The sequence below is a fragment of the Hyaena hyaena genome, unplaced genomic scaffold (assembly GCF_003009895.1).
Source record: "Hyaena hyaena isolate Hyena2069 unplaced genomic scaffold, ASM300989v1 scaffold_17, whole genome shotgun sequence".
Lineage (NCBI taxonomy): Eukaryota > Metazoa > Chordata > Mammalia > Carnivora > Hyaenidae > Hyaena > Hyaena hyaena.
In genome coordinates, this window is record NW_024080648.1 from 4,621,998 (window position 1) to 4,647,671 (window position 25,674).

Genomic DNA, 25,674 nt, shown 5'->3' on the forward strand with positions numbered 1-25,674 from the left:
TCGAGTTTGTGTGGCGGCCGCCGCGGGAACGCGAACCCGGTAATTTTTCAACGGAGAAAGGCGAGGCTTTCGGGCTTGGCCGAGTGAGAGTGAGCGAGTGTCGGGCTCCAGCAGCTCTCTTCTTACGTGACAGCGGGCATGGAGCACGAGCGGAGGAAACAGCCTGGCGGCGAGGCCGTGGCTCCCGCGCGGCTGGAGTCGCCCTGGTCCGAGTGTGGGGAGGAGCCGCAGAATCCGAATCCCGAGGTGAGTCCGCCCGCGCCCGGCCGGCGGTGCCCGGCCCTTCCGGACTCCCGCGCCCGTGTCTTCTAGGGTGTTGCGCCGAAACCGCAGCCCTTCGGCTCCCAGTCCTGGCCGCTCCCCTCGTTCCCATCTCCGGTGCCTTTCCTCGGGCTGGTTGTCACTGAGCCCCTTGTGGCCCGAATTACCCTGTGGTAATGTGATGTGAGGAAATAGTCAAGACGAAAAGTGTGGGAACCGTGGTTTTAGAAGTTCTGCTGGGAATTCTGCTCTAAATATTCGGTGCACCCTGTTGCTGTAGTCATTCTCTCTAGCTCTTTTAGGTAAGTTGTGTTTTTAAAAATCGCACCATGTGCTCTAGGCATGTCGTTTTCTTAAGACCTGAAGTCCTTTACCACCCCACCCCCCGCCCCCCAGCCTTAACAGAAGGTGATTGTGCCTTGGTCGGAGCTTCTTGCCCATTCGCTACTATTTCACACAGATAATACCGTAGGTCTGATTTTCGTAATGGTTCTGACAGCTCATTGGTAGATCCCTGCCCAGAGCAAAATTGTAAAGACGGTCTCAGAACTTACTTAATTCATCTTGTTTGGCAGGTAGACATTATTGGGGACTAGCGCTGCAGCTTGTAAATAATCCTAATGCTAAAATTGGTCCATTTCACTTGAGTAACGTATGTTGAGCACTTCGTAGAGTGGGTACTTGCGCGAGGCATTCGCTCTTCCATCAACAGCCAGTTCTCCAAGTAGCAGCTAGAATAACAGGAGTCTGATGTGTTTCTCCCCATCTCTGTCTTCAGTTTGCAGCCCGGCGGGGCCTGGCTCCGGCCTCCCTTGCTAACTTCATCTCCCACAAGTCTTCGCGTTTGCTCTCAGAGCCCGTAGCTTCAGTGGTTCTTTTACGGTGGATAGTCTTTTTTTTTTTTTTTTTAATTAAAAAAAGAAGTTTTATTTATTTTTGAGAGAGAGAGAGAACAAGTTGGGGAGGGGCAGAGAGGGAGGAAGACACAGAATCCGAAGCAGGCTGCAGGCTCTGAGCTGTCAACACAGAGCCCAGTGTAGGGCTCGAACCCACAAACCATGTGATCATGACCTGAGCCGAGGTCCCACCCTTAACTGTCCGAGCCACCCAAGCACCTATGGGTAGACTTTCTTATTAAGGATCTTTGGATGTTCCTTTACCCTGCGTGCTCTTCTTTTGGGTCTTTTGCATAGCTATCCCATTCTCCTTACTTTCAAAGAGGCATCGGATGCTGCCTCTCTCTAAAGAATCTCTTTTCCACCCACCTCCCTCTTAAGTCTGAGATGCTGTCAATAACATCATCATGGAAGTTGGCTTAAAAATAATTGAGTATAGTTCAGTATATTTTATAAGTCTTCCAACTTTGAGATATAGCAACGTTAGGCTTAGGTCTGTGTTCCACATTGGTTTTAGTGACTCATTTGTTAAAAACTTATTGTTGGAATCTAATAAATGGTGTTACAGTTTTTTTTTTTTTCAATTTCAAGCAAAGTGTTTTGTTGGGACTCTGCTAAATCCATTTTCATTATTCCTAATATCAGTTATTCTTGTAAACTAATAGATGTTACGTTTTAATATTTTTAACCAAGTAGGTTCACATTTCATCAGAACTCTTCTTTTGGAAGAATTTTGATCAGGCTAAATTATACTTATAAGGTGTGTGTGTGTGTATGTGTGTGTGTGTGTGGTTGCAGAGGTTGTTTTGTAGGTAATGCACATTTTTTTTTGGCAATCATATATGAAAACATTTCCAAAATAACTATTTTCAAAATATTCTCTAAAAAAAAATTTTTTTTAATTTATTTTATTTTTAAAAGACAGAGAGAGACAGCACAAGTGGGGAAAAGGCAGAGAGAGAGGGAGACACAGAATCCAAAGCAGGCTCCAGCCTCTGAGCTGTCAGCACACAGCCCAACATGGGGCTTGAACTCACAAACTGTGAGATTGTGACTTGAGTCAAAGTCAGATGCTTAACCGACTGAGCCACCCAGGAGCTTCCAAAATATTCTTGCTACAGCAATAAGTTTCTTTTGATAAGCAGTTACCTTTTTATCTTACTGTTAAAACGTTTTCTTTCATGTTTAAATAACAAGCTGTGTTTGTTGATAGGAAAACCTTTTAAGTTTGAAGCTATCAATCCCTTTCTCATCACAGAAAATGACAGAAATTTTGGAATACCTGTCTTGTAAAAGAAAATACGTAACTCAGCTTTAGTTCAAAAACATCTTTAAGTACTTACAGTAAGAGAGTAAGCCTCTTTTTGGTATAAAAGTTTTTCATAATCATTTAAATTGTACAGTCATTTATTTGAACACAGAAAAACATTGCAGAATATCACAATACTATGAAAGTGAATATTCCTCTCCATAAGGTGGAATCTGCCCGCACTTTCCTCTTTATATGTCTAGTACTTTATGTGATATAAAATATGTTTATGGACATGGACATTGGGGAGGATGTCATTGTCAATTTATTATTTAGTAAAATAATTATGCATTTTAGTAGATTTATAGTACATGTGGGGTTTTTAATATTTTCTTTTTGCTCCTTAGTGGGTTGGCTTGAGTAACCTTCTTCAGAAGCCATTAGTGTAGACCTTAAATTTGAGAGCAGACACTGATCACTGAGAACCAGACCTTTACTGCCCTGAGCTTCATTGAAAGAGCTAGAGTTGGACCTGGGAGAGGAAGCAGATCTTACTTTACAGAAATCATGACTTATAGCAGATTTAAAAGAGACCTTAGTGTTATTTTGGGTAATTTTTGTAGCTACAGTTTTAGATAAGAATTAAGCAAGTGAATCAGGGAGAGGACCTAGCCAAAGAATAAATTTGCTTAAATTGACTGAGCCATCTGTTTTGGTAGACAGACTGTTACTCATTGTTGACCTAAATTAAAAAAAAAATTTTTTTTAACGTTTTATGTATTTCTAAGAGAGACAGAGAGAGAGAGGCAGCATGAGCAGGGGAGGGTCAGAGAGAGAGGGAGACATGGAATCAGAAGCAGGCTCCGGGCTCTGAGCTGTCAGCACAGAACCCGACATTGGGCTCGAACCCATGAACCATGAGATCATGACCTGAGCTGAAGTCAGACGCCCAGCCGACGGAGCCACCCAGGTCCCCTGACCTAAATTTTAACCCCACTGAAGACGAAGTTTAAAATTCAACGTAAGTTTAAAGACAAAGGATAAATTTCTCTGATTGAATTCTAGTGACAAAGTAGCCAGGTATTGTAAATTTAATGTATTATTGAAAGCTAATTATTTCCGTAGCTTTAGTCAATGATCAGCTTAGTAAAGTTTTTTAAACATTTGTCAATAAGAAATTTCAATATGGTTTTTCTTCAGCTTATGGACAATTCACGCATTGGGATTTCTGATCTCTTCCTCCGAAGATATAGGAATAATTCTTGAGTATTCTAGCACAATACCCGGCATTGCATTTCTAGTAAATGTGTATTGTGTTAAACGCACATTTGAGAACTTTGAGTGAGAAATAGTCCATGAACCATTAGGATTAGTGCTAAGTCAGGGAATTTGGCCTGTCCATGGTTATCCCTTCTTAATCTGTAATTAAAGTTCATATGGGGACAATGTGGTAAGTTATGACTAAGTTAACAGACTTTAATATGGATTAATGGTAAGTGCCAAAGTCTTTTTTTTTTTTTATTGAGTTGTTTATTTTCTTGTTACTGGGGTATTTTTTTTTTTAATGTTTATCCATTTTTGAGAGAGAAAGAGTACACGCACTTATGTGAGCAAGGAAGGGACAGAAGTGGGAGGAACCAACACAGGGATTGAACCCACGAACCATGAGATCATGTCCTCAGTTGAAGTCAGATGCTCAACTGACTGAGCCAGTCAGGCATCCCAGTACCAAAGTCTTGAAAATTCTGGAGCATACCTAATATTTGTAACGTGGCATGTAGAAAGTTATTAACGTATAAATGGAACTTTGAAACGTGGCATACTAATAATTTTGGACTACCTGTGGAGTAATTACAATTGAGTCAAGTTTTTTCTTCACAGATTTTGATTTAAGGAAAGGAAAGATTTATGATACAGTAGCTATAGTTCTCCTGAATAACTGGTATACATGTAGGTTTTGGAAATTATGTGTTTTGAAACTGAATACATTTCCTTCTTTGCTTAGAGTTCTAGCAGGTTATGAACTAGATTACTGTATAGTCCCTTTAGTTTTTATGTAGGTCAGTTTCTCTTAACTTAGTGAATTGATGTCAGGTTAAAAAATTCTCAGGAAGTCACTGACTTATACATGCATAGTGTTGCAAAAGTTCTTTTAAAAATTGGTTTGTTTAGAAATTTTAGCATGTTGCTTGTGAAAAGGTCTCTTCTACAGTCTATGATGGTAATAAGTTCCATTAGTAGCCATGGTGGTATAGTAGGTGGTATGGTGTCGGGAGCCTGATATACATAATCTTATTTAATCATTATAATAACCTTGTTTAAATACTATTTACCATTACCAAATTCCAAATGCCATTTGGAACAGTTATTATTCTTTATTTTATGGATAAGGAAATGGAAGATCAGAGGCTAGTAAGTAACTATTCAAGGGCATGCTGCTAGTAAATGGTCAGCTGGGGCTCTACTGAAGTGTGCTCCCAGCACCAGTGCTATTTTTACTTAGCTTCATTTCCTTTAAGAAATCTCATGACTCAGAAGAGAGCAGGGTAAATTGTATTGGAAACATGTCTTCTTTCTATGCACTTTTTTTGAACACGTGGTATGAATAGGCCTCAGGAGTTTGAATCTTTTAAGATGTTTGTATTATAATCATATGTATATATATGTATTTTTTTTTTTTTTGGTAGAAAAAACAACGGTGCAGATTTGATGGCCAAGAAACAAAAGGATCTAAGTTCATTACGTCCAGTGCAAGTGATTTCAGTGACCCAGTTTACAAAGAGATTGCTATTACGAATGGATGCATTAATAGAATGAGTAAGGAAGAACTCAGAGCTAAGCTTTCAGAATTCAAGCTTGAAACCAGGTAATTACTAACTCTTTAAAAATACAGAAGTAGTGTATGTTTATCCTAGAAAATCTTGAATACACTGAAGAATTAGCAGTCATCTGTAATTCTACCATAAAGAAATAACCATTATTAACAATTCAGATAGCAAGCAACTATAATTTACATACTTGTAAGTGAATCTTTATGAGGAACTTTATTTCTGGCAGTCTCTTAGACAATAGGCTGAGTCGAAGAGTGAATATTTTGACAGTCTACCAATACTGTATAGAAGTAGCTATTTTATTGTACTAAATATATTTAAAAATTTTTAGTTGCTCATTTGGTTGATGGTTGGTTATATCTTATTAATGAGGTTGGATACGTACATACATATGTAATTTTGTCCTGTTGTGTTATTTTTATAAAAAGAGTTTCTTTGAAACCAAGTAATTAAAAAAAAATATTTACCTATCAGGAAATATTTTTTTTCTGTTTTAGTTTCTAAAAATATGCAGAATGATAATATGCATTATGTTTAACTGTGTATTGAATGAGAAAATAATGCAGCTTAGCCAATTCTGTGTGGGTGTATCTTCAGTGAGATGTATACACACTCAGTGTTTAGTAAATTTTTGCAAAATAAACCACTTTATTTTGACTTGGAGCATGGGGTAGGAATGAATGAATTTTGGAATCCAGAAAAGCATGCAGATTTTTTTTTTGATAGACGATTGAATTGTCAGCATCAAGAAAAGAATTGACTGCATGCAGTAGATGAAAACGGTTGTTTCTGGGTCCCTGTTAATCCTTTTTTTCTTATAAGCAATATTTATCCTCTTTGTTTTAAAGTTTGTTTGTTTGTTTATTTATTTATTTTGAGAGAGAGAGCAGGAGTTGGGAAGGGGCAGAGAAAGAAGGAGAGAGAGGATCCTAAGCAGGCTTTGCACCATCAGTGCAGAGCCAGATGTAGGGCACAAATCCACAAACTCTGAGATTATGGCCTGAGCCAAGATCAAGAGTTACCCAGGTGCTCCCATTTTTTTAATTTAGAAAATCTCAAGCAAATAAACATATTAAAATATTCTGTCTTAAAACAACAAACTGGTTAGTTATCAATATTCTCATGAATAGGATTCCTTTTCAGTGGTAGTTTAGAAAGGAAAATAAAAGGTTAAATTAAAAACATTTTTAATATTTATTCTTGAGAGACAGAGAGCAAGTGTGGAAGGGGCAGATAGAGGGGGGAGACCCAGAATCTGAAGCAGTCTCTAGGCTCTGAGCTGTCAGCACAGAGCCTGACGCGGGGCTCAGACCCATGAACTGTGAGATGGTGACCTGAGTCAAAGTCAGAGACTCAACTGACTGAGCCCCCCCAGGTGTCCCTAAATTTTTTTTAATAGTTATTAATCAGTGATGTGTCCAAAATATGCTAGTTGTTACTGCACACTAGTTTCAATTCAGATCCTCTTATTTTTACTCCTGTTTTCTATCTGTAAACCATTAATAGGACTCAAACAACACTGAAGGAAGTCTGAGCACTAGTCATGACTTTTAATTTTTAGAAGAAATAAAGTACATACTGTTTGAAGTACACGACCACCATTACCAACCATTGTTATCTATTTAGAACAACCCTTTCTCTACCCACCATTTGTAGAACATGTATTTTGAAAATATCTATAATCTCCTATATTAAGTTCAGTCCATGGCAAATTAAGAAACCTACTTCCAGTTAAGAACTTATGAGGATGGCTGTTCTTCTGGACATGATTTACACTAGGGTATCTTCTAAATGAGTTTTTGTAGTTAAGTAGCTAATAGACATTCAACTTTATATGCAAGGCTCATAATGATTTCATGTTCATATGGGTATTTTAGTTGTCTAACCCAAAAAAAACCAAAAGAAAGTAAGATAGCATAAATATTCCATTTACCTGAATTTTCTTACTCAGATTTGTGTTTGGTCTGTGGAAAATTTCCACATTAATTTCAGTTTTTGTATTATGTCTGTCACGTTGGTATAAGGCAGTATGGCTGTATAAGTAGTATATGCTAACAAGACTTATGACTTGAATACCAGTATAAGAGAAATGCTCTTGTGTACTACAAAAACAAAAAGCTACTTGTGCGGGAAAATATTGATTTAAGTCTTGCTTTCTTTACATTTGTCCTAGTTAATATTTGCTAAATTATGCTGTGACTGCCAGTGTCAGCAGGTAAGAGTTCAGATTTTTTATTGTAAAACTCATCTAAAAGTTAATTTTCTTTTTCTTTCCTCAGAGGAGTAAAGGATGTACTAAAGAAAAGGCTGAAAAACTATTACAAGAAGCAGAAGTTGATGTTGAAAGAGGGTGGTTGTGCTGACAGTTACTATGACTACATTTGTATCATTGATTTTGAAGCCACTTGTGAAGAGGGTAACCCACCTGAGTTTATACATGAAATAATTGAATTTCCTGTGGTTTTACTGAATACCCATACCTTAGAAATAGTAAGTGAATTGTATTTTTCATTTTTAGCAGCAACCATTCTGGTATTCGCTAGTAGAGCAGGGATCTCATTTCCTATTTTAAAGCTAGAATTAGAATTCAGCAGTGGGCTGTTTGCTCTTGTTGTATACTAGGTGTCAGCTTGATTAATAGAAAAGCTGTAATGAAGTAATTCCAGAGGCTACTTCTCTCCTTTTCCGGTAGCTAAAATTACAGTGTTTTTCCTGTTCGCTCAGAGTACATATCTGGCTGGACATCAGAATCTCTTAGGGGGTTTAAAAAAAAAAAATGCCTGGCCCTCATTCCAGAGATTCTGATTTAGTTGTTCTGTGGTGGGGCCCCTGACATCAACATGTTTGTAAAGCTTCTCAGTTGACATGCAGTCAGGATTGAGAACCACAGCTGGGGACTCCTGTATGCTCTGATCTCTAAAAGTGGCAAATTACAGAAATTGCCTTTCTTTCAACTTAGAACTGGCCGTCTTTCTGGTGAAAAGTTTTATGGGGCTTATGGCACTCGTAACCTTGGCTTCAAGCCATACAGTATATTTGTTTTAGACACTTGTTGTCACTGTATTATTGGTTCAGGAAGTCAGAAGGAGCTCTCTTAAAACACTACTATTTGCCTTATAAAATCTGAGCACACATTTATCATAACATCTCATCTATCCAAAAGTTAATTCTGTTTCATCGCCAGTAGCCACCGAAACATTGGGAGCGGGTATAAAAGGCTTGTGTATAAGAATGCATACATTTTTTTCTTAGTGTTATTCACAATCTCTTTTAGTTATAATCAGCCTGTTTATATAATTTCCTGTCCAAAGATTAAAATCCACAGATTAAAAGGAAAAATGACTGCTATGAAGGTAATAATCTTACATAACTCACTAGATTCCACTTTTTCTTCCTTACTCAAGGATATTGCTCTAGCCATTCTCTTCCCTCATTTAGATGTTAATGATTTATTGCTTCTTATTGTATTTTTCCCATCACATACAGACGTGTTATTTTTCACACCATAAAAAGCTTTTACTGGATCCCAGTTCCCTGCCAGCTGCCCCATTTCTTTGTTCTCTTTTATAGTAAATGTCTTTGAGAAAGTTACATAGCGCTGTTTCCTCCCGTTCTCTTTTAAACTCCCACCACTGTGGGTTTAAGTTAGGTCTTCAGTCCCATCCCTCCACTAGCATCATTCGTTAGTGTCATCTCTGACCCTTATCTAAATGCTGGTATAATTGACCAGTCTGTCCTTGAAACATCTGCTGCAGGTGACCGCCGGTACCCCTCAGTCTCTTAATTGGTCTCCATCCTCATTGGGCTCCCCATTACAGTTTCTCTTGCTGGTTCCTTTTCCTCAGAATCCCTAATATTGGATGCCCCAGGGTTCATTCCTAGGTCCTTTTCTCTATGCAGATCCTTTCCCTTAATCTCATCTACTTTCGTAGCTTTTAGAAACTGTCTGTATGCTAATGACTTCCCATTGTTTATTTCCAACCTGGACCTCTATCCCACATCCAGACTGCTTATTTAACATGTCAAATGTCTGCTTGGACATTTGAACAGACTCTTAACATGTCCCAAAGTGAATTTACTCTTCACCTGTTGTATGTTCAGCTTTCACTAGCTTGAGTGATGGCAACTCTTAATCAGTTCAGAAACCTTGGAATTATCCTGGACTCCCCTGTTTCTCTCTCATCATACATCCAGACCAACTCTTGTTTGCTGTGCCTTCAAAATTCCTCCAGAACCCAGCACTTACCTGCACTACTGTGACTTTAGTCCGAGCCCCAATAATTTCTTGTCTGAATTTATTGCATTCACCATCAGACTGGTCTCTGTTTCTATCCTTGTCCCCTCAACCCAGTCTTAACATAGTGGGTGGAGTGATCCTTACAAAATAGAAGTCATTTCCCTTCTCTGCTCAAAACTTCAGTGGCTTTTCTTTTAACTCAGGAAAAAGCCATATTCCTTAACATAATCTGGCCTCTTACTACCTCTGACCATGCCATATTAACCTGCTTGCTGTTTCTCAGAAATACTAGGCACGTTTCACTCCCTCACCTCCAGGGCTCTAGTTCTAAATTCTTTCTTCCAGAAGTCTTGCTATTTACTCCTCCCTCCCACACTCCCTCCCTCGCTTCCTTCCAGTGCTTCCTTAGTTCTCACTTTCTGCATAAAGGTGATGGTATATTTAATAGTGTAGCTGAAACCACCCCCCACACCCAATTTTTCTGATCCTGCTTATATGCTCTACTTTAATTTTTTTAATGTTTTACTTCTGAGAGAGAGAGAGAGAGAGACAGCGTGAGCAGGGGAGGGTCAGAGAGAGAGGGAGACACAGAATCTGAAACAGGCTCCAGGCTCTGAGCTAGCTGTCAGCACAGAGCCCGATGTGGGGCTGAAACCCACGAACCATGAGATCAGGACCTGAGCCGAAGTCGGACGCTTAACTGACTGAGCCACCCAGGCGCCCCTATTTTAATTTTAATTCCCCTTATCATTTGATAACCTACTCTGTAATCTGCTTAAGTGGTTGCTAAATACTTGCTCATCTGGTGCATAATTCTTCTCTGTAGTACCATTCTGATAAATGTAAATAATGTTTTATTAATGATATATTTGATATTATCTGCTTGTATTGGTAAGCGAAGCAGCAGCATATTTTTGAAAGATTGTAATTGAAAATTATAAAAATGTATACTTAATAGAGCCTTCATTTATCTGAAAAATTCAGTTAAGTGGAATTTTTCCTTCTGCAGTGTGTTTGGTACATAAAGAGCATATAACTTTTGAAGTTCAGACATTCTTTGCTGTTCTTGAATATTGCTCTTTTATAAAGAGTTAACCTTTATAACTCATTGGCTTAATGTGCTAGTGTGAAGAAAGAATTTATTAGGAAGTGAAACGTTTACTTTCCTTAATTTTTGAATCTTCTGTCACAAAAAAGCTGTTTTTTCTCTGTATCTACCTGGTATTAGCGATCGCTGCCTTTAGGCTTCAAAATTGTACTTGTTTTAACAAGTGACTTTGCATGTTCTAGTTTAGGGGTGAAATGTTGGGCTAGAGGAGAAAGCGCTTGGAGGTCTGGGCTTGGTGGTAACAGTACCGGCCTTATGAGTTCACAGACTTGCTGTGAGCATTAGATGAGAAGGCAAGCATGTACGCTGCTCAGAGAAGATAAATATTGCTACAGAAATACCATATTATCGCCCTTAAAAGTACTACGTCTCATGTAGTTCAATTTTGATTATTCAGATTTCAGTTTAATGGAACCAGTATAAAAATGAGGACTACTCAAGAGTGAATGAGAGAGTAGTAAAATCTAGAGCTAATTTATTACACCTAAGATTGGCATTTTTTCAAAGAATTTGTTGTTACTTAAAAAGCTGTTAGCATCTTGAAGTTGAGGTTGCATTATTAAGCTTTACAGTTTCAAATATTAGAAACAGAATTATCAACATTTTGCTTCTCAAGAAAATGTTTAAACTTTGGTTTGAAGGCTTGCTTTCAGATACTTGTTTTATCTTAAAAAATTTTAAACTATGAAGCATAGTTAGAAGTAGAGTGCTTTAGGAGTAGAGAATTACTCTGAAATGCTTAAAATTCTAGAAAGGGTTATAAACTAAGCACCTATAAAATTACAGTCTCCTGTGGCTTAATGTTTCGTGTATCTTGAGTCATGTATCTGAAATCATAGAAAATACTTGAACTTGCTCTCCTTCCTTTGTAGGAAGATACCTTTCAGCAGTATGTGAGACCAGAGATTAACACACAACTTTCTGATTTCTGCATCAACCTAACTGGAATTACTCAGGTTCTATTTCTCTGTTCCTTTTTCTAGAGTTTGAAAGAGGTTCTGAAATTAGGGTTGTATTTTAGTTTAAAAAATTATTATTACTGTAAACAGTATGTACTTTGCTTACTTGATAAAGATCTTTCATATTATAATATTAAAAAAGTAGGAAAGCAGATTTTCTACCTGTTAAAATCTTTCTCAGCCTTTCCTCTTGAGGACTGGTAATGATGAATCTAAAGGTTTAATTTGAATCATTAGTAAAGTAAAGTAATCATTACCATGCCGGACTTGGAGGTGAAGTTTTAAAATGTATCTGTTTATAACCTGACTTTTTATATAGTTTAATGTTTTATTAGGTCTCTGATTTTTTATTCCAGTGTGTTATGGCCATTGTTTAGTTGGTTCCTTTATTCATTTACTCATATACTCAACAAGTATTTGAGTATTTGCCAAGGCACCAGGGATAAGAGATAGTTAAGTCCGTCTCCTTAGGTCACTCAACAGTCTGCATTCAGGAGGACAGACAGACTAAACCAGTGGTGACAATATGGTTAGGAAGACTGATGAAGTAATTTTTTTATCAGAGTAGTATGGGCATCTTACAGCAGACGGAATGGAGGGCTGTCCTGTGCCAGACTTCCTCAGGTTAGTGAACTTGGGCTGAATCATGATAGGTCAGTAGGCAGGAAAGAATGGCTGGGCATTTCACGTGTGCACAGTAGGACTGTAAGTAGTTGGGGATGGGTCAGGTGTGCATGGGCTAGTAAGAAAGTGGTTGAAAATAAAGCTAAAGTGGTAGGCGAGGGAGGCCAGGTCATGAAGAGTCTTGTATGTCTTTTTACACTGAAAGCCTTGGATAACGTTTGCAGGATTTTAAGTACGGAAGTGATGTGATGGATCAGTTGAGGAAGATCAGTCTGGGAGTGGTGTGTCATCATTGTGGAAAGATCTGAGCTTTGAGATAGGGAGACCATGTTAGAGGGCTGTGGCTTGTAGCTAGCTGGGAGACGACTTCCCTTTTCTCCACTCCAGAGAATTAGGAAGCCACTAAGTTGAGGCCTAAAAAAAGGAAGACTGCTGGGGATGATCTTAAATCTTCATTTTGGGATGATTTTGTACTTCACTTGAAAGCATCCCTAGTGCCTGGCTGTAAACAGTTTTTAAGTATCTTAACAATAAAATGTTACATGGATCTCAGCCAAGGAAATCACATAGAGTTTAAAATAGCATAGATGAGACTTTCTCTTAACCGTGCCTTTTCTTCTTAAATTTTGTGTCTGAGTATTTGCAGGACTACATGTAGCTACTCTGATTTTTATATATTTTACTTTTATATCCTCAGGATCAGGTAGACAGAGCTGATACCTTCCCTCAGGTACTAAAAAAAGTAATTGACTGGATGAAATCGAAGGAGTTAGGAACAAAGTATAAATATTGCATATTGACAGATGGGTGAGTATTCAGAAAAATTATGTTTTTTAATTTACTTTTTAAAGATGAAAGATGTTCATGTTCATTTAACTTTTAGAATAACCACAAAAAGTATTATTTACTGATAGTTCTGGGGTCTCCCACAAGAGACCGTATTTTTCTTCTCACGTTCTTATTTCTGCTTAAACTTTGTATCCTAGGGATCAAAGAGAGGAGGGAAAGCAATAACAGTCTGAGTCAGGACTAGAAGACTAGGGAAAGATACATGTTAACATGTAAAACTAAAATGACTTTTTTGGTCATGACACCTCCCTGCTCAAGGAAGTCCAAAATTGTCAGGCTGGCTTTCAAGCCAGACCTGAAGCCTAAGTAGCCAAATCCACCTGCTGTTCTCTTCCCCTCTGGTCATGCTGGCCTGAACCACAGGGTGTATCCTCTCTCTCCGCTCATTTATGGCTTCCTCTCTGCCGGGAGGCTTGCTTCCGTTATTGCTCTCTTATTATTCAGAGCTCTTCTGTTTTACTCCGCATGCTGCAACTCACTGATTTCTTTTTGGACATCTTACAGTCTTTATATATTTACCTTTTGTGTTGGCCTCTGACTAAATATTCTGATAGATCTGAACTTTATGTAAGACTTATGTTTGCAAGGTGATTAAAAATCCTTTCAGAGTAAGGACTTCAGCTACTTGATAATCTTCCATGATGCTTACTGTAGTCTGACCTCAAAGTTTTGTGTGCTCAAAAAGCATTTGTTAGATGAAAAGCTTAGAGGGAAGATCAGAAAGATTATGGGCATTGTGCCAAGGCAGCTCCAAAATGATAATGCTATTAAGATTGAAGAAGAAAGTCCTAATTGACTTCTGTTTCAAACTATGGACAGATTGCACACTAAAACTGAGATGTCACATAGGGTTTAGTGGCCCTTACATAGGAAAAAAGCATTGCGTGTAGTCACATTATAATTGTGTTTAAAAATAGAAATTTGGGAAAATGTTGATGAACCTCTTTAGAAATCTATTGATTTTAAATGTGAATGAGTAGTGTGTCTGCTAAAGTATATGGTGTTTCTTTCATAACACAGTATGTGTGATTCTGTAAAACCCTCACATTCTGGGACATAGCTTGTACCTCCAGAAATTGGATCGCACAGGCAAGCAGTTCAGATTAAGTGGAAGTTGCCTCAGAGGATAATACAAAGGCACAGAAGCAGTAGGGTCCTGGGGACAAGCACTTGTTTTTAATTTTTTTAAAAATACACTTGAAAGTACTCCTGTTTAACAGTACAGCAGCTGAGTTGAGAGTTTTTCTTTCCTGCTGAAGGTTATAATTTTCACGGCTATTGTATTCATTCCCTTTTTTCCTGGGGAAAAAACATGTGTAAACCAAAACAATGTCCATATTACACAATCAGTGTTTTCCTACTTAACTACTTAAGTTGACTTGTGTTATAGAAACATATGCTGTAACACAGCAAATTGTATTCTAACTGCTGAATACCAGCTACTTTCGTCTTTTGGAGGTATTTCGTTTTGTTTCAAAGCACACCTCAAAGAACTTCCTGATGTGATAAACTTGGCATTAAAAGTAAGCTTGGCAGAGTTATTTTAGGATTATGAAAAAACAATTAAAAACATAGAGGTCTGCCCAAATAATCAGAACCATGAAAGTGATCATGATGAGCCTAGTAAGAATTAGTCAGTTTGTGAGAAAGATTTAATATGCCTGACTTGTACTTTTGTGTTTTTTTTTTTAAAGTTTGTTTTTGAAGTTGTATTTTGGACATGGAGAGGTTAATTTTCTAAGTTTGATGATTTGTGGGAACATCAGCAAGAAAGGTGATGTGTAAATGCAAAACAAATAGAGTGATTTTACTTGTAAGAACAGTATAGTATTTATTTCATTGTTTCTCACCTCTGTTTTTGACTTTACCAGTTCGTGGGATATGAGTAAGTTCCTGAACATTCAGTGCCGGCTAAGCAGGCTCAAATATCCTCCTTTTGCTAAAAAGTGGATCAATATTCGAAAGTCGTATGGGAACTTTTACAAGGTAAAATTTTTCTGTTTTATTGGTTGTATTGCTCTTGATGATAAACTTACTACATTTTGCATGTACATTACACTGTGATGTACTAGGTGCTTTAAATCTGTTACCATTATTTGAATAGATTAACTGTATATACATCATCTTCAGTAATACAGGTTTGAAACTATAGGGGTATTAATGGGTGAATTGCTTATGGAGCAAATGCTGAATTTTAATTTTAATTTTATCAAAGTTAACACATACGTGTAGTTGTCAGTTTTTAAAGTAGTATTACAAGGCTTATGACAAATGGCAGGTAATCCACTACGGTCCTTACCAGCACTGGTTCCTAGTCTCCTAAGGCAAAGACTTTCAACTTTTTGTAGCTCTTTCTTCCAATGTTTACCTTCATACTTCTGAATGATAGGTTAATGCTATTTGTTGCATTTTCAGTTTGAGGTATCTCTTTAGTTCCTGCAATGGAAGATGAAAATTTAGCTCTGTGAAAAAGCGCCAGTACCTGCATGTCTTTCCCCTCTGTGTGTCTTCCTAATGAGTTACATTATCTTTATAATCAAATCATTATTCAGTGCTTCTGTTCTTGTAACACTGGAGGCTGTTCACACCTTCTCCCCAGAGTTAACAAGTGCCTCCTTCGGTCGTGATCCTGTTACTTACCATTCAGACTGTATACACCTCCTCAGTACTCCGAACACTCAGGTGCTCTGTCAGTGTTCATTCCTTCTTTCTTTCTTTCTTTCTTTCTTTCTTTCTTTCTTTCTTTCTTTCTTTCTTTCTTTCTTTCTTTCTGTCTGTCTGTCTTTCTGTCTGTCTTTCTGTCTGTCTGTCTGTCTTTCTGTCTGTCTTTTTTCTTTTCCTTTTCCTTTCTCGTTTTTCCTTGGAGATTACCTTCCTGGAACTTTTAATCCTGTTCAGATCCAAACTCTTTATTCAGGCTTTTTCTAAAATCATCCTAAGGAGATTTTTTTTCCCTTGCTTCTCTGTCACATGTAAGACCTTGTGCTGTCTTCTGTCTTCCTTTACAACCTCATTTTGATGAAGCACATCCTAGTTTAATGAGAATAGGTGATTTCTCTTAAAAACAGTTTTTGTGGTTTTAACATTTTTTAAAGCTGAGAAATGCACATATAGCAAAGTGGAGTTTGTTTTAAAGTGAAATCCCTCATAACTTCCACTCACTCAACACCTTTTCTTCCTCTCAGAGACTCCCCCCCCCCCCCATACTCCATACTTTCATGGAAATCATTTTCTTGTTTTTCCTTATAGCTTTATTATTTATGTGTATATCTGTTATACTTTTGCCAGTTTTTGAACATGGTGTAATTAGCATCGTGCTGGCTGTATTGTTCATTTTGCATTTTCCCCCGGTGTTATGTTTGAGATTCAACGATGTCATGTATGTAGCTGTAGTTAGTTAATTTTATTGCTGTGTAGAATTCCATTGTATGATTTCGGGAGTTTGTTTATCTGTTCTATTTGGCTGGTCATTGGGTTTTTACGAACAGTGGTGCATGTCTTCACAGTGGTGCATGTTTTCTGGGGCTTCTGTGCACTCATTTCTCTAGGGTATAAACCTGTGAATAGAGTTGCTGGTTCATACGATATGTGCATCATTGATGTTACGTAATGCAGACATAGTTTTCTGAGGGGGTTATACCAATTTGCACTCTCCCCAGAAGAGTGGATGAATTTATAATTGCTCCATGTCTTTGCCAGCATCTGGTGTTGCCAGACTTTTTAAATGTTTATAAATCTGGTGGATGTGAGATGCCGTCTCATTAAGGTTCTAATTTGCATTTGCCTAATTACTTCTCAGATTGAGCTTGTTTTCCTATGATATTAGTCATTTGAATTTATTTTGTAAAGTTCCTGTTTAAACTGTCCCATTAAAAAAAAAATTGGGTAGTCTGGGGCACCTGGGTGGCTCAGTTGGTTGAGCATCCGACTTCAGGTCAGGTCATGATCTTGTGGTTTGTGGGTTTGAGCCCCATGTCTGACTCGTTCTGTGCCGACAGCTTGGAGCCTAGAGCCTGCTTCAGATTCTGTGTCTCCCTCTCTCTCTGCCCCTCCCCTGCTCACATGATGCGAGTGTGCGCCCTCTCTCTCTTTCAAAAATAAACATTAAAATTTTTTAAAAATTGAGTAGTCTATCCTTTTGTAATTGTAGAGTATAATTTGTGATTGTTTATAGATCTTTATCTTGGATACTAGTCCTTTGATTATATTTGTTAAATATTTTTTTTTACTTTTTTGTGAATTTTGCTTTTCTCATTTTACAATATTTCAGAAGAACTTTTGTTCTGGAAACTTACAGATGTATACAAAAGTTGCCAGGTACAATGAGCCCCCGTGACCCAGTTTTAATACTTCTAATCTCATGGCCAGCCTTGTTTCATCTGTATCTTCACCCACTTTTTCCTTACTCTTTTGAAGTAGATCTTAAACCTTATTTCATTTGATCTTTAAACATTTTGTTATGTAACTCCAAAAAATAACAGACTCTTTTAAAAAAACCACCATACCATTATCACACCAAAAAAATCAAGAGTAATTCCTTAATATTCTCAGTCATAAATATCATAAATAGTTTTCTTTTTAAATTTAATTACTTTTTTAAATTGAAGCATGTTTGATATCAATGCTATGTTAGTTTCGGGCATACGAGGTGGTGATTGGATAGTGCAGTCCATTAGGCCGTGCTCACCATCATCCACGTTCCCATCCGCTAGTGGACAGCTGTGTTGCAGTGTTGCTGACTGTGTCCCTGTGCTGTACGTTTCATCCTTGCGACTTACTTCGTAACTGGGACTTGGTACTCCTTAAGCTCCTTCACCTTATTTTTTTCTTTTACCTTTTGTGTTTTGAATCAGGATCAGAATAAGGTCCACGCATTTACAGTTTGTTTGATTTACAGTTGGTTTGTCATGTCTCTTAAGTGTTTTTAATCTCTAATTAAATTCCTTTTCCACCTTATTTTTCTCTCACAATTTATTTTTGTTTTTTTAAGAAACAGCCATTTGTCTTGTAGGTTTTCTCACTGTCTGCATTTTGCTAATGTGATAATTAATTCAAGTGTGTCTCTCCTCTGTTTCATGTAAATTTGTAGGGTCTTGGTTATCTTTAGGCTTTTTTTTTTTTTTTTGCTGTACTTCCCAGGTGACCATGCTTTCTCATATTAGGATGTTTTCTCAAACCTTTATGTATTCTAAAGATAATTATTAATAATTTAATAATTAATGAAGCCATAACAATTTTTAAGTCTGCATAAAAATATCTATAGCTTACAGTACATTAGAATGTTCAGAAAGTTGTAGATAAGGCAATAACGTTGCCAGTGCTCTTTTTTTTTTTAAGTTTATTTATTTATTTTGAGGCAGGGGAGGGGCAGAGACAGGGGAGAGAGAATCCTAAGCACACCCTGTGTTGTCACCACAGAGATGAACACGGGGCTCGAACTCATGAAGCATGAGATCATGATCTCAGCTGAAATCAAGAGTCAGATGCTTAAGCAACTGAGCCACCTAGGTACCCCAACTAGTGCTCTTTTGAGCAGAGAATAATATTTCTTCGTAGATCTGTATATGTGGACCAATTTATTAGTCTGCTCTTTTCTGTATGGTTTTCCTCTGTTCATAAAGTTATCGACTATAATGCCAATTAGTGTAAGTTGGGGAAACTTAACATTTATCTTTTAAAAATGTTTCCTTCTCTTTCTCTTTTTTTTTCCTTATCCAAGCAGGTCTAAGAGTCAGACTTAACCAACTGAGCCACCCAGGCGCCCCTAAATCTGCCTTTTTCTAAAGGGAGATCAGTAAATCTCTTCTGTAGTGTACAATCAGACTGTATGTTACAAAGCTCTTTTCAAAGTCAAGTTCTGTGGCTGAGCAGAAGATTCTGAGAAAGGGTTTTTTACCTAGTCACACTCTGGTGTTGAAAGGGAGGAAAAATGCTGTCTAATTTTCTACAGTTTTTCCAGATGGCTTACATTAAGCCTTGAGACTTGCTAATAGCTTTTATCACTGTCAAGCCTAAGCAAAAGTGTGAACATTTAAAATTTTTTGCAATATGATTTTCCCAAAGATTTAGTTTTCTTTGAAATCCAAGAATCTTACCATTTGAAGTTAAGTGCTTTCTCCGGGGTCTTATAGGGTCTTGTTGAATTGGTTTATGTGATGAAAATGTCTAGGCTCATTCCTGCAGCTCTTCTGCAAAGCAGTCTGTGAATTCTGGCCTACCTCTTTCCTACTGTTCACCTTCAAGTCCGTCACCTCGCTGAGAACTTCTTGCCGGGCCAGAGAAAGTATGAGGTTTATGTGCTCTTTATCCAGATTTTCACACAGCTCTTCAGTTTTAGGCAGGATTGAGTGAATTGTTTGATACAGCTAATAATTTTTTTGGCACTATCCAGGATTTTTCATGTTATCTCTGATTTATTTTATGGTAAAATACGCAAAATAATATGCACCATTTTAACCATTTTCACTGTACAGTTTAGTGCAGGTTGGACATTCATACTGTCATGCAGCCATCACCATCATCCTTTTCCAGTACTTTTTCATCTTCCAAAACAGAAACTCTGTACCTTTTAAACAGTGACTCCGTGTCCCCCTGTCCTCCAGCCCCTGGCAGCCACCATTCCACTTTCTCTGAATTGTACCACTCTAGGTACCTCATATAAGGGAATCTTCCAGGATTTGTTTCTTTTTTTTTTTTTTTTGTGATGGGCATATTGCACTTATTATGTAATGACTTCAAGATTCATATGTGCTGTAGTAGGTGTCAGAATTTCCTTCCTTTGTAAAGCTAAATAATAATTCCATTGTTTGAGAAGTCCTTTCCTTTTGAAGGCTGACTAATATTTCATTGTCTTTATAGACCACATTTGGTATCCAGTCATCTGTTGATGGACATTTAGGTTGCCACTGCCTTCTGGCCACTGTGAATAATGCTCCAGTGAACATGCATGTGCAAATATGGAGTCCCTGCTTTCAGTTCTTTGGGTGGATACCCAGAAGTGGAATTGGATCATATGGAAACTCTGTGTTTAAATTTTTGAGGACCTCCCAAATGGTTTTAATAGTGGCTGCCCCGGTTTACATTCTCACCAGCAATGCATAGGGGCTCCAGTTGATCTGCATCCTTGCCAGCACTTATTTTCCATTTTCTTTCCCTTTTTTATTTTTATATTTTTTATGTTTATTCATTTTTGAGAGGAGGGGAGAGAGAGAGTACACACCTGTATGTCAGCAGAAGGAGGGCAGAGAGCGGAGTGGGGGGAACAGAGGATCCAAAGTGGGCTGTGTGCGGACAACACAGAGCCCGATACAGGGCTCGAACACACAAACCCTGAGATCATGACCTGAGCCAAAGTCCAACACTTAACCAAATGAGCCACCCAGGCACCCCACTTTTACTCTTTTTCTTTTTTTTTTTAATAATGGCCATCTAGTGGGTATGAAGTAGTATCTTATTGTGGTTTTGATTTGTATTTCCAGAATGGCTAGTGATGTTGAGCAGTTTTTCATGTGCTTATTGGCACATTTGTATGTCTTTGGAGAAATGTCTGTGTAAGTCTTTTTGCCCATTTTGAAATCAAGCAATTTTTTTTTCATTGTTGAGTTTAAGGAATTATTTGTATATTCTGGATATTGATCCTTTTTCAGATCTATGATTTCCAAATATTTTCTTCCATTCTGTGGGTTGCCTTTTCCTGTTGATAATATGTCCTTTTATATATAAAAGTTTTAAATTTTTATGAAGTACAGTTTATCTAGTTTCTCTTTTGTTGCCTCTGCTTTTGGTGTCATATCCAAGAAACCATTGCCAAATCCAGTGTCATGAAACTTTTCCCTTTGGTTTTCTTAGAATTTTGTAGTTCTGACTCTTAGGTTTAGTCTTTGATCCATTTTGAGTTAATGATTTGCTAGTGACTGCATTGAATTTGTAGGTATTTAGTGCAGTGTTAGGTATTTCTGATTGCTTAGCAATATTAAATCTTTCAATTTATGAACATGCCTTCACGTTTAACTTACGTTGTCTTTAATTTCTTTCAGCAGCATTTTGAAGTTTTCGATATACAAGTCTTTCAGACTTCTTCAGTTAAAGGTTTTTTTTTTTTGCTACTGAAAATGGAATTTAAAAAAATATTTCTTTTGGATTGTTCACTGTTACTGTATAGAAATGCAACTGATTTTTTTAAGTTTTTTTATTTTGAGAGAGAGAGCATATGCAGGTGTGAGCAGGGGAGGAGCAGAGAGAGAAGGGGAGAGAGAATCCCAAGCTGATAGTGCAGAGCCCTATGCAGGGCCTCAAGGCATGAACCGTGAGATAATGACTTGAGCTGAAATTATGAGTCGGATCCTTAAGTGCCTGGGTCCCCCGGGCTCCACGCAATTGATTTTTGTGTGCTGGTTTTGTATCTTGTGACTTTGGTGTCTTTGCTTATTAGTTCTGACAGTTTTTTGTGGAATCTTCAGAATTTTCTAAATATAAGATTACAACACTTACAAACATAAGTAACTTATTCCTTTTCAGTGCAGATGCCTTTTATTCTTTTTGCCTGCTTATTCTGGTTAGAACTTCTGATAACTAATTTGAATGGGGAAAATGGGCATCCTTATCTTGTTCCTGATCTTAGAGGAAGAGCTTTCAGTCTTTTCACCATTGAGTATGATGTTTACTGTAAATTTTTTACATATGGACTTTATTATTTTGAGGTAGATTTCTTCTCTTTGGACTTTATTATTTTGAGGTAGGTTTCTTCTCTTCCTAGGTTGTTGAGAGGTTTTATCATGAAAGAGTGTTTAATTTTGTCAAATGCTTTTTCTGTATCAATTGAGATGATCACGTTTTGTTTTTTTTCCTTTCATTCTGTAAGCGTGGTTTGTTACCTTGATTGTTTTTTGTATGTTGAACCATCCTTGCTTTCTAGGACTAAATCCCACTTGTTCATGGTGTATAATCCATTTAATATGCTGCTAAATTTGGTTTGCTAGTATCGTTTAGGAATTTTGCATCAGTATTTATAAGGGATCTTGGTCTTTAGTTTTCTCGTAGTGTCTTTGTCTGGCCTCCATATCAGGGTAATGCTGACCTCACTAAATGATTTAGGAAGTGTTCCCTCTTCAGTTTTTTGCAAGAGTTTGGGAAGGATCAGTGTTAGTACTTTTTTAAATGTTTTATAGAATTCACCAGTGAAGCCATCTGGTCCTGGGCTTCTCTTGGTTGGGAGGTTTTTGATTACCAGTTCTTTAGTCCTCCTGACATATTGTAGGTCTGTTCAGGTTTTGTTTCCTTAACAGTTCAATCTTGGTGGGTTGTGTGTCTAGAGATAGTCCATTTCACCTAAGGTATTCAGTGTGTTGGAAAAGTTATTTTTGGAAGCACATTTTCTAGGTGATATTTATTGAAAGGACCAGAAGGCATTGCAGTATTCCAGCTTAGGGTAATTATTGATGTTCCTCATGGTTCTTTTATATCATTTGCTTTGTGATTCTCCCAATAACCCAATGAGTAAATAGTGTAACTATTAGTCTAATTTTATTTTTTAAAGTTTATTTTTGAGGAAGCGAGAGCACACATGAGTGGGGGAGGGGCAGAGAGAGGAAGAGAGAATCCCAAGCAGGCTCCACGATCAGCACATAGCCCAACATGGGGTTTGATCTCATGACTGTTGAGAATCTGACCTGAGCTGAAATCAAGAGTCAGTCACTTAAATGACTGAGCCACTTAGGTGCCCCTACTCTTATTTTACAGGTAAAGAAGCTGAGGCCCCAAGATTCATAGGTGACATAGATTACAGACTACAGAAAGCAAAACTTCACAAATCTTCCCAGTAGTGATATACAGAAGATAGGATGGTGCTTTTCAAAAGTGGAGGGGTATTGAAATTTGGGGTGTGGGATTTTATATTTTTCAAATATTTAAATAAGTTTAAATATTTATATGTAAATAGGTTGAAAAATACCACATGATAATGTTTTTCATAATCTTCATCTTTTTTTTTAAGTTTATTTTTTTTATTTTTGAGAGAGACGAAGACAATGTAAGTGGGGGAGAGGGAGAGAGAGAATCTCAAGCAGGCTCCGTGTTGTCAGTACAATGTCCAACACAGGGCTTGAACTCACAGAACCGTGAGATCATGACCTGAGCCAAAACCAAGTCAGACACTCAGCCGACTGAGCCACCCGGGCACCCTGATCTTTATTATCTTTAGTCATAGAAAGGCTAGATTTTTTTGGCATGTCTGCTGAAGGAGTCTGTCAAGTAAAACAACACATTGCAGTAAAATACTGTACAAAAGAATGTTTGGATTAAAATGGTAAGAGCTTTAACTTAGATGTTAGAACAATCCATTTCCTTTCATAAATGATTTGTCAAAGTACAAAACTGCGGATTCTTTAGATGTCTTGAGGATTCCATATGTTGATAGGTGTTTTCATCTATAACTTCATTTTTTTTTAAGCTCTGAAGGGCTGAGTTATTTATTTGCTTCATTTAATCAAGAGTATTTGTCCTTTGCCTAACTTTAGCTATTACCGTTAATTTTCAATTTCTTATTTTTCACAGTGATTTATAGAATTCTAAAGAATTATTTACTAAGTGTTTATTTTTCAGGTTCCTAGAAGCCAAACCAAATTGACAATAATGCTTGAAAAGCTAGGAATGGATTATGATGGACGGCCTCACAGTGGTCTTGACGACTCTAAGAACATTGCCAGAATAGCAGTTCGAATGCTTCAAGATGGATGTGAACTCCGAATTAATGAGAAAATGCATGCAGGACAGCTAATGAGTGTGTCTTCTTCGTTACCAATAGAGGGCACTCCAGCTCCACAAATGCCACATTCTAGAAAATAACAGCATTTTTGCCCTTTGCCCATGGATCATTCACTCTAACTGGAGTTACTACAAAGAGGTAGCAGATGAATACTTATTGAATTAGTCCTGCAGTGCAGTGCAAAATTTAAGCACCTTAAACATTTAAACTCTTTTTTTCACCAGCACTTTTAATATGAGCAGTATTTGTTACACAGTAACAGTTCCTGCTTAGAAGTGAGAATTTTGTAATTTAAGGTGTCCAGGATGTGTCCCTTTTGGTTTTATTTTTTTTTTTTTTTAATGTTTTATTTATTTCTAAGAGAGAGACAGCATGAGCAGGGGAGGGTCAGAGAGAGAGGGAGTCACAGACTCTGAAACAGGCTCCAGGCTCTGAGCTGGCAGTCAGCACAGAGCCCAATGCGGGGCTCGAACCCGCGAACCGCGAGATCATGACCTAAGCGAAAGTCGGATGCTTAACCGACTAAGCCACCCAGGCGCCCCAAGTCCCTTTTGGTTTTAAAATGCAGATGCTTTATTGGCTCTCCACTTGAATTTCCTATCTAATTGATATTAAAATATATAATGTATTTCTACATTAACATCATTAGATCAAGTTATTTCTAAGAGTGCAGAAAAGATTGGAAGGCCTTATCTAGCCTTTGGGTTTTAAGAATATAATAGTCCTTTTGATTTTTGAAGTCTGTATGTGAAGTTCACCTGTGCATAGTGAATTTCATAAAGTACTTGGTACACTTATCTGCCCATATTTCTTTTCAGTTTATAATTGGGAGACTTGTGTGGTAGATTATAGGGTCTTGTTAAAAATTCAGTTACTGGTGAGATTAATGGAAAGTCAGAAGAAAATACCATTTAAAAGAATTTAAGGGCTGTACCTCGAACTTTAGAACACATAAACATATCAGTGGGTTGTTTTTTTTTTACTTGGTTTTTTGGTTTCCCTCCCTCTTGTGACATATATCTGCCCTAATTCTTAAATCTAAGAGACTGTGCTTTGAAATAGACTAAAAATAAGGGTCACCACTTAATTTTGCATTTGTATTCAACATTATGAGTAAGGTTAATAAAGTCAAACTTTGCTTTTTAACATTTCTTATGTTTTTATTAAAAGTTGATTTTACATAGTTCCACTGTTAATTCTTAACTCATTCTAAAAATGTAAGTATGTTCATGGAGTTGAAAAAGTAAAACTCTTATCTAGAAGCTAAAAATATTTTCTGAATTGAATTTCCCTCTATAGCTTTCATGGAACAATTTGCTTTTCTTTTACTTTCTATTTGTAATTATGATGCTACCTTATTTTAATGATTTATAAATTAATTAAATGAATTTTGTCAAGGTTTCTAATCCTGGTGATTGGAAAAAAGGAGGCATTTTTCTCAGTCTGAGAATTCTCTCCACAAAGCTGTCGAAGGAATGAGAATTCTGCCTTTGAGTAGTAGTTACAAAGTAAGAATAAGGAATAACAAGTGGATAATAGAAGACATGAGGGAATATGATGTCCTTATCCTTAGACACACTGATATGGATTGTAGTAAAACAAGGAAATCTAGATGTTTTACATTTATGCAGTAAAATTTGGGATGAAATGGATATGTGCTGAGATTTTTGTGAATCCCAAATAATGCCATATAACAGACCATAAAGAATTACTGAAAATTTCAAAGAATTTCCTTCATATCTTTATCGAGTTACTGGGCCAGGGCAGAGTAGTAGAGAATAGCAAATCACTTTTGAGATGTGAATGCCAGGAGGTCCATTGGTACATGTTTTAGGTGATTTTTTCCACATAGCCACCTTACTTTAGAATTCAAATTCATGCCATAGCAAAACCATAAT

General features: G+C 37.3%; 1 protein-coding gene across 3 annotated transcripts; it reads left to right on the forward strand.

Moving 5' to 3' along the window:
• Positions 1 to 23,983, forward strand: ERI1 (exoribonuclease 1). Of its 3 annotated transcripts, none has more exons than XM_039221191.1 (7): positions 1 to 246; positions 5,094 to 5,272; positions 7,517 to 7,727; positions 11,455 to 11,538; positions 12,863 to 12,972; positions 14,886 to 15,000; positions 23,614 to 23,983. In XM_039221191.1, exons 1-7 carry the CDS (start codon positions 139 to 141, stop codon positions 23,854 to 23,856), a joined length of 1,050 nt encoding a protein of 349 aa, XP_039077122.1. In that variant the 5' UTR covers positions 1 to 138; the 3' UTR covers positions 23,857 to 23,983. The 3 variants fall into 3 exon arrangements, with proteins under 3 accessions (XP_039077122.1, XP_039077128.1, XP_039077133.1); XM_039221202.1 differs by lacking the exon at positions 1 to 246 and adding an exon at positions 493 to 563; XM_039221197.1 differs by lacking the exon at positions 11,455 to 11,538.
• The last annotated feature ends 1,691 nt before the right edge of the window (positions 23,984 to 25,674 follow it).